We start from the raw sequence: 9,691 nt of genomic DNA, 5'->3' as shown, positions 1-9,691 counted from the left end.
AGACTAAGTAACCTACCCAAAGTGGTCAACAAATAATCACCACAGATGCCGCTTTATTATAAGTAGTTCTATAGTAGTGTTGCTATGAAGAATCTACATTTAAAGTATTTGACAATTGATAATCAGTATGCCAAAGCTATAACTCCCCTCCCATATTTACTGAAGCACTCTTTAGGGTAGTCAATACGTGGAATCTATCTAATGACAATTTTCTGCTCTCATTGGCATCATGAAACTGAGAGAGTAGGACCTAAAAATGAGACTTAAGTCTCATGCAGTAGCCGACATTATTCAGAGCATCTGACAATTTGTACTCTGAGGGTTAAGAAGAATCATGTAAGAAATGTTTTCATAGAGACAAACTGCATATGACTAAAACATGTTTTTTTCCATAACAAAAGTCAACAAACAAAAAAACCAGCTGAAGTAAATTTACTCCTATTCACTACATCGAGGAGAAGCACGAAAACATATTCCAAGAACAATTCTGTGTTTTGAAGACTCTGAAGTCACAAGACTCTCATCTTGTTTTTTCAAAAGCAATGAGAATCCTTGCATGACTCCAGTCTTGGACTGCTTTCCCACAATGTCTGTCTACTGAAGAATAGAAACGTGGAGTGTGCGCACAACGGAATACTATTAAGACCAAGGATGAAATATTCCACTTGCCATCAAATGAATGGAACTGGGTTATGTTATGTTAACTGTAATAAACCAGGCACCAAGAGGCAAATACAGCATGGCCTCACTTAACATGTTTAATGTAGTCGTGTGAGTTCACTAAATTTAGACGTAAAATGTTGATTAATAGTAATGGGCAAGAGGGGGTGGGAGGGAGAGATGGGCAAAGGTCGGTCACTGCTTACTAACTTACAGTTAAATAGAAGAAACAGCGTCTGCTGTCCCACTCACAGAATTATAATGCTTTCTACAAAATGATATGCTGCCCTGTTCACAGCAGAAGGGGGGGGCTTGATGTTTTTACCACTAAGAATTGATAACAATTTAAGATTGAACACTATGCAAAGTGTATATGTAACTAACACATGAAATCCCATGAATTCACGCAATTTTAAATGTCAATTTTAAGAGTGAGATTTGTGCCCACAAAGTTTCAGGTCTTGGCCTCCGTATCACCTTCCACTATCTTTCCTGGCCACTGTGCATCAGCATTGCACATCCTAAGTGTGATTCATAAATCCTTTTATTCTCTATGAATAGCCTGGTTCTAGCATGAAGTTAGTCTCTCACCTTTGACTGGGCTCTCGTATTGGGCGATGAGTGTTTAAAGGCTATTTTGGGGGTGTAAGAGATTATCTGGACTGAGAGTGCTAATTCAGACTCTGCAAATATCTCTGTTTAGAAGTTATCTCCATAGGCTCTAGGCTTCACTTTCTGCTCATTTACATTTCTGTTTATGTGTGTGGGTTTCCAGTTGTTTACGTTTTCATGTTGTCTGTTTCTGTTTGCATATGTTTATATGTTTGTGTGTCTGCTTCTTTTTGTGTTCCTGTCTATGTGTGTTTGAGTGCTTTTGTTTGTGTCTTTGTGTGTGATTTTATATGTATTTGTTAGTAGTTGTGCATGTTTTTGTGTCTTTGAGCTTATATGTTTCTTTGTATGCCTATGTCTGTGTTCTGTGTGCATGTGCTTGTTTATTGTACATTTATATGTGTGTTTATTATGGCTTTGTGCATTTTCATGTCTGTGTGTTTTTATATATGCATATTTGTTTTTAATGTGTATTTCTGTTTCTTGTATGTTTTGGATGTGGTTATGTGTGTTTATGTGTCTCCATGTTTTTTATGTTGGTGTTTCATACTAAAGTACCAAGTTCTTCTTCATGGCAAACAGTGTACAGAATTTTTTTCTGTGTTTCCATAATCCTTATATTTATGATAAGTTGGTAGCATTTGCTAAATATTTAGAAATTTAAGATGAAAACCCAAGAAAGCTGAGGTAGTAAGACAATTGGTTGACAAATTTACTAGCTATGGTTTTAGCTAAAATATATAGCTGGAATATGAGTTTGCCTAGCCAACATTAGCTCTCAATGATGTCCTCTGTGTCCCCAGCTAGGAGAACGACACAGGTGTCCTGTCAGGTCAGAAGCATACCTTCACACTCAGTCCTGGTAAGGAAAGTCCCAGCTCTCCAGGGCTTCTGATGGAATCCCGGGCAGCAGCGGTCGCAGCTTGCCCCGCAGGTATTGTGCTCACACTCACAACGCGATTTCTAGCCGCAAAGGGAGAGGGACATATTTCTGAGTGTTGCATAGAACCACAGAAGAGGGGCTGTCTCTGAAAGGTGGGTGTAGGAAAACACTAAAGTATAAAATCGGGGTCATCGTGTGCAGGAGACAGTGGCAGTGCCGGGGAGACTACAAATCTGCACCAGCGTGGTTGGTCCCTGCTGTAGTTAGAATCACTGGGTTTGGGTTCTGAAGAGACCAGAGAGTCCCAGTTGAAGACCGAGTTCTGCTTCTTCAGTATCCTGGTACTTTCTTCTCGTGGCACATGCCTAATATTAAGTCTTACTTCAAAGCCCTGTTCAAAGTCTCAGAAGTGACAAAACAGGAAGCGAGGCTTCACTTTGCATCTAGGTCCCGAGGAAAGGCAAGAGTTTAGAATCTCTGTTACTATGGCTTTTATCTCTGTGCCCTGTGTTCTAGTCTCTATTCATAGCCTTTCCAAGGCTGCTTTTGGGGTTCTCACTACTTGGGAAACACTGTTCATCAGTGACCCCAATAGATAACGCCGCATAAGATACACTCAAACTAGTCCTGAAAAATTAGCCATCTGCCTGTGATGTGATGTACAAGTCATTAATCAGGAAACAAACTTCGGGTATAACGTTACTTGTAGTGAAGTTTTAGTAGATGCAAAAAACCAACCAAACAAAAACAAAACAAAAAACGCTGCATGGCCTTATAAACATCCCCTTATTTTCCAATTCAATTTATCTCTTCCCTGTGCTGCACAGTTGATGATTCTGAATTTGCCAGTTTGTTTATGACAAGAGAGAAACACATGCTCATTCATCTTGAGGCTGTGTTCACCTAACACGTTTATTGTCGTTGATGAAAAGTTCTACACCAAAGCTTTCGAGCCTGTCCGAATTCTCCCTTCTACCTAATTTCTTATCGCCCTCCCCCACATCAGCTTCCTGTCACAGGGACACTATTACGCTTACCTCTGTGCACAATTTTCATTTCTTTGCCTGATTTTTTTGATTAAAAAATTTTAAAGGATTGGACAGGTAGATTGATGGCAGGCATTCTCACAAAGCTAAATCGTGCGTCAGACTGTCATTGCTAGAGAGACGTCAAAAAACAGACGCCACTTTGGAACCTTTATGGGAGAAGAGAGGTAATCTGTTTTCTGATGCAATGACGGTTGGACTCAAAGTCTATCATCTTAACTGCCAGCTCCATTTCACCCTGGCAAGGCTTCCCGTGAAAGCGTTTAAGTGGGGACCTGACACCCATTCACAGCAATTCCTTTCAGTAAAGCCTCTCTTGAAGCATTTTACAGTGCGGCATTTCATTTTGCCTAAGCGGCCTATAAATATACATACATTTGTTGCCGGATCAAGCGGACAAGCCCGGGCATGACCGTAACAGATGCACATCCCACCAACTGAAATATCCTTGACGGAGTAGTAATACTGAAAAAGAAAATTAGAAAGAAATGTCAGCATCGCTAAAAAGGGGAGAACAGGAAGAGCAGAAAGCAGGATTAGGGCAGTTAGGTAAAACTTCACTTTTGCCTTTCTGGCTTCCTTAGAAGCATTCTTGTGTTTTCCGAGGTGAAGTAAGTCCTGGCTTGGCACTCATTGCCCCTGAAAGGAAGGCCTTCAGGTTATGTCTCATGCCCACTGTGGGGATTTCTTTCCCGTGGGCATTGCAGTGTTCAGGCCACAGCGGTTCTGACCTTGGGGCTGAGGACAGTAACTCTTCATAAAGCTGTTTCACACAATTTCTCTACAACAGCCTCTTTAGTTGTGATCACGAGAAGCAGAGTGTGAATCAGATTATCCTGTTTTACTTGATAAATCTGAAATGGAACAATACCTTTAAGGGAAACTATGCTGGTAACAATGTAATTCTTATCTGATCCACAGGGAATTTCAAAGGGAAAAAAGGGCAAAGTGAAAGGCTGATGTCTAGAAAGCTTGCTTTTTTGTTATGTTAAAATGTTCTTACAACTGCTTTTCTATCTGAAATTAGCACAAAGCTGCAGTATAGTCATTTAAAAAGTATTTATAATTACAGAGCTGGACGGAATTGAAATTTTAATTAATGTGTATAACGTTTTATAATCACTAGAGTTTTTTTTTTACATTATTATTTGGTATCCAAATAACCCACTCAGTGAAAGAAAGCCCTCTTATCACAACTTCAGTGAGTATAAAATATCTCACATATTTAACCTATCTGTGTGTTCTAAAACTCATTTATTATTCTATAGCGTTTTCTTTCGATTCTTCTTCTTTTGTTTTTGCTATATGCATATAGTATCTTATAAATATCTTTCCAATATTACGATATTTGTTTGATCTAGACTTTGAATTATTGGAATATGTTGAGAAATCTAGGTAACTTAAAAAAATTTTTTCTCTTTACTTAACTTCATCGCTTAATGATAAAGATACAAATGGAGATAGTTGCACTAGAAGCTGGTGCAGTGTTATTGTAGATGCTTTTAAAATGAGGAAATGTATTTTAAGTGTAAATACATATGGCTTTGATTTTGAGTATGAAGAGCTGAAATGTAATATTCTGTTTTCACATGTTTAAATCTGCAGGTAGTGTTCATTGAACCTGAGCACTCTCAGAAAGCATATGCATATGTTGACCAATGGCTCAGGTACGAGGCCTTGCAAATAATATATGTATAATACAATCCCCACTCAGCCCTGCAAAAGATGATAAAAAAGAACAGTAATTTTTTCAGCGATGTTCCCTGTTGTACTTGTCAAAGAAGAATAAATTTCACAACAGTATTGTTCAGGCTTTTTCATTCTAAAAATAAAATTAAAGGTGATTTCTTTTTTCAGTCTGTGAAGAATCCAAACAGTGTTAAGAAGTAATGATGACTTATGCACAAGGCAATTGACAATTGACAATCTGGTAAAATGTAATACAAAGTAAAATTGCTTCAAGTTTGAAAAATAAAAGGCACTAGGACAACTATCATATGTTGTGTGGAGATAATTAAAATTTGGTAGTTATTCTGTGATGATGGAGAGGGTAATATGAAGGAGAAGAAACAGGTGAAGGATGATGAGGAACTGTGGCACAAGCCATTGCATTATCAGTAGGTCTGCTGGTGGCTGTGGTCTGATAGCCATGCTCTAGATTTAAGTGTTTTGCCCTTAGGTTTGATTTCACCCTATACACATACTTTTCATACATACACCTCCAGGTGTATTGTACAGCAATTCTTTGTGAGTAGGGTGTACCCTAGGATTTAAAGCTGAATGTGTGTGGACAGACACTACACAAATTCATGGCCAGAGTCCATAGGGAGTCCATAGGGAGGAGTTGGGAGGAATCAAAACTAATAACAGCAACTGCTCTGATCATCCTTCTCATAATAGCCTTACAAATTTCTGTTTGTTCGGTGCTGAAAGAAAACATACCACACACCATTAGCTCCGGTGGTCAAAGATCTGTTGAAAAGACTCTTCAGACTTTGGCTTGTTTCTGTTAATTTTATTCAAGAAAAAAAAAAAGCAGATTGTGGAATCATTTTCCCCATGGCATGGCTTTTTATTTTAAAAGAATTGTAGTCCATGATTTATTAATGGAGACCAGAATAATTGATAAGATATCCTGGTCTTTCCACCAGCAATATTGACAGCTCTGGAACTTTTTAAAATAATACATACTTAGCCCTGTTCTATACCTACTAAATTAGAATGCGGTTTCCACAAGAACATAAGCTATATGTATGGTAAGTATATAAAATATATTTCTTCATGTGAGTTATGGCCAAAAGTGTTTCAAAGTCCCTGTACTTAGACAAGTAGTATATCTCAGAGCCAGTTATAAAAATAGAGATCACCTAAAGTGACAGAAACTAATGCAATGTTTTAAGAAAATTATGAACAAGATATTATGCTCTCATTTTACAAAAGAGGAAATTAAAGTTGAAAAACAATGGACTTGATAAATCCCATGTAATTAATAAGTCATAGAGCTTGAATTTGAACAAAGGAGAATGTACTGGGTTTTAAAGTCTCTAATGATAAATGTTCCTAAAAATCACAGAACAATTTCTTTCTCGATCCTCAACCGACTATTAAGAAGATGGGCCTGGTGGCATTCAGGCTCCAGGGTTATTCCCAACACTTACTCTTCTTGTGACAATGGGGTCTATTTCTCTGGGGTCTTTGTGAGCAAACATCATCAAGTCAGCATTCAAGGTACGGATCCGCTGGAACCTCAGGCGAATATAGCGAGCAGAGGTGAATTCCAGGAGCTCAGGGGATGGATCATCAGCACTTGGTCTCCCATTAATCAAAGAAATGTGGATCTACGTGAAGAAGAAAATGATTTACAGGGTTAGTTTGCCACCTGCTTTCCCCACATGGCAGATGCAGGCATATGTTCACACATCCTAGTGTGGCCAAGTAATGGAGGTATTTATGGTCAAGTCAATAGATGATCAGGTGATAGTGTTGGTTATCTGTCACCTGTTCCCTATACTGTAGTCTGTGCTTATTTGTAATTGTTTTTTCTAAGCTGTTGCATCCTCTTGGTTCTCACAGCATCCTCAAAATTAACTATTAAGTCAACTATAGTTTTCTACAAATTAATGTGCTCTCAACTGCTATATAGTAAAAAACAAACACTTGGTGGAAAAATGTTAGCCATATCTGACAAAACTAGGACCCCGTCATGGATTCAAAATAATTCTGAACTGGAAATCTTGATGAGATGACAAATGGGGACATATATTTCAGAGATGACATACAGAGCACAAATGATAAATTTTGATGGAAGCAAGACAAATCTTGGATTCCAGACAATTCAATAGATTTGTTTTTGTTCTGATTTATTTATTTTTTAGTAATTGATAGACCAAGAAGACAAAAATTTACACGGGCCATTACATACTATAAGAAAAATGAATTGTCTGAAATTGTATTAAACCTGGATGTAATGGTGACATTTTTAACAAAAAATAATTTATCACAATTGACATCAGAAGAAATAGGATTTGATCAGACTATTCTCCATGTGCAAGTGAAACTTCCCCAAATGCAGAGAAAGTGGATGTGCTTTCACTGCAGTACTTCAAGAGCAGATAATTCTTTTCTTATTTTTCCTTATTTTTGTTAGTTTTCCAAGAAGATCATATAATACATTTTGATCACATTTACCCCCTCTTCTCAATTTTTTCAGATGTATCCACATTTCCTTTCCCACCCAATATTATATAGTTATATAGATTTTTTTAAGACTGTCAAGTACAGTGTGCAATGCCCATTAATTCTTGCATGTCTGGCCTTCACTGGAGCATGGTCTACCCATCAGAGACCGTTCCCTAAAAAGAAAATGTCTCTTCCTCCCTCAGTGAGGGTCACCTACCCATAAAAGAGCAGAGAATAAATTGTTGGTTTGAATAAAAAAGAACTACTGCAAATAAAGGAAGTGGGCCCTTAGTACTTTTATGAATGCTCTTAAATCATAAGGAAAAGAATTCACAATAAATATGAGCAAAAATGATATAAGCGCCTTATTGAAGAAAAATACAAATATAACTAGATTATCAACTACTGATAAAATTCTATCATATATAATAAAGTAACTGATAATAAAAAGTGCATTGATAAACTATTTTTCCAGTTTTTAGTGTTACAATGTTGGCCAGCTATGAAAACACCTTTCAAAAAGAAGACTAGCTTTGTATGGTCACATGTCTAACTTTTGAGTATAAAGTACAAATACCTCAAACATGAATTGGACAATACATTTCAAAATGAGATATGGGCAGGATTATTGATTTGCAGTTTCTCTTTGTACAAAATAATACAGATACTGTAACATATATGAACTGAATGTATTCAATAGATGAAGAATTCCTACTGTTCTTGCCCAAAATCCTTTTTGGGGTATTGATATAGGCAGTGGTGAGTCCTTTAGGAGGTAATTAGATCATAAGGGTGACATCATCCTGAATGGGATTAGTGTCCTAATGAAAGGATGCCAGAAATCTAGCTTTGTCTGCTCCAAGCAAGAACACAAGTTCAAAGTATGCAATCCGGGAAGAGAGTTCTCACAATAAATGAGTGCCATGCTGACCTCTGACCTTAGTCTGCCAGCTTCTGGAGATGTGAGAAATCTAGTTCTCCTCTTTAAAAGCCACGCAGAGTAGAGTCTATGAGCTTGAACTCACACGGAAATAGCCTTTTAGCACTTTTTGGAAGAATTAAAAGACCGAAAGCAGTTTCATAAGCTGCATATCTACATACTGAATTTTGGGGAGCAGTTAAAAAAAAACTCTAATAGTTCCTTTAGTAACCTGTAGGAATGTAATGTCATCCACACAATAATTCCAATCAGATCTAAATCATAAAGATATTGAAATTGACTGGTGCGTTTTGAAAATACCATATACAAACCTAGACATGCGCACACGCACACATACAAATGGGACTAAAATATCCAAAGAACTAAAAGATTTGAGCCACAGTGGAAGAGAGTTCAGTGCATTTTATGTGTATACTGCCATCTTGACTGAGGTCAGCCTCGGAATCTTCATCTGCTTAGAAGATAGTATATCATCTGTGTTAATTACATTTTCTGGCAGGCAAGTCGATGACATGTATTTCCGTCCTAGAATTCTACTTTTAGATAACTCCAGAGAGCATTTTACAAACTGACTGCCAATAAACTACTTCAGTCACTGGAGAAATATAGCAAAACGCTGAGATGAGAAACTGATTGGATGCTACACACGCACTCACACCACATACACCAGACTAGACCAAAATGCTTCATAATTAAAAATATGAAGCATCCCAGCTAATTCAATCCAACGCTGATATTTAGTGATGAATCAATTCACTGAATCGACACCCAGCAGGGAGGTAGAATACATGCTCTCCAAAGCTGCTGAAGCCCACAGCACTGCCCATCCTCTACGGCTGGAGATCTGAAGAGTCATTTACATACATTTTCTAATATTCCATAGGGTTGGCATCTAGCAGGTGAGCAAAAAAAAAAAAAAAGGAATGTGTTTTAGTTAGGTTGTTCTTTCTGCTTAAGGAGAAATCAATTAAATGTTCAAAGAAAGAGTAAATGATCCATGAAGCTGTTAAAACTTGTTTCTTTTGAAGGTTAACATTGCCACTCTCAGAAAGTTACAAGTGTTCTTTAATTTGTGCCGGAATTTCTTTCCTGTCTTCTCCTGACTACCCGATCCCCAAATGATTTGAAGTAAAAGAGGTACTTATTGAATATTTTGCACTCTGGTTTCTGAGTGTCCTTAATATTTCCTAGACGCTGAAGCTATGGGGAAGCACGATTTACTCTGTTGGAATCAGTGAATTTCGCACATTTTTTGAAGGCTTGCATGTGCTCATTTAGGTTAGTCAACGATAGGATAGCACTGTGATATATGCAGCAAAAGAAGGCTTTTCCTCACAGCTTTGCTATGCTCATCAAGTTGGTCTGCCAAGA

General features: G+C 37.6%; 1 protein-coding gene across 1 annotated transcript in view; it reads right to left on the bottom strand.

Annotated features, from left to right (window-relative positions):
- Positions 1 to 438: 438 nt before the first annotated feature.
- The window catches only part of LOC113457654 (laminin subunit alpha-2-like), a 96,735-nt gene continuing 87,482 nt past the window's right edge, over positions 439 to 9,691 (bottom strand). The window contains exons 4-8 of the mRNA XM_026786226.1: positions 6,360 to 6,539; positions 3,577 to 3,666; positions 2,118 to 2,235; positions 1,252 to 1,355; positions 439 to 594 (exon numbers count right to left, since the gene is read on the bottom strand). Of these exons, the coding sequence (XP_026642027.1) occupies positions 439 to 594; positions 1,252 to 1,355; positions 2,118 to 2,235; positions 3,577 to 3,666; positions 6,360 to 6,539 (648 nt within the window). The remainder of the gene's footprint in view (positions 595 to 1,251; positions 1,356 to 2,117; positions 2,236 to 3,576; positions 3,667 to 6,359; positions 6,540 to 9,691) is intronic.

The sequence above is a fragment of the Microtus ochrogaster genome, linkage group LG4 (assembly GCF_000317375.1).
Source record: "Microtus ochrogaster isolate Prairie Vole_2 linkage group LG4, MicOch1.0, whole genome shotgun sequence".
Classification (NCBI taxonomy): domain Eukaryota; kingdom Metazoa; phylum Chordata; class Mammalia; order Rodentia; family Cricetidae; genus Microtus; species Microtus ochrogaster.
Note: the sequence above shows the minus strand (reverse complement) of the source record. Positions and strands in the feature narration are given on the sequence as shown.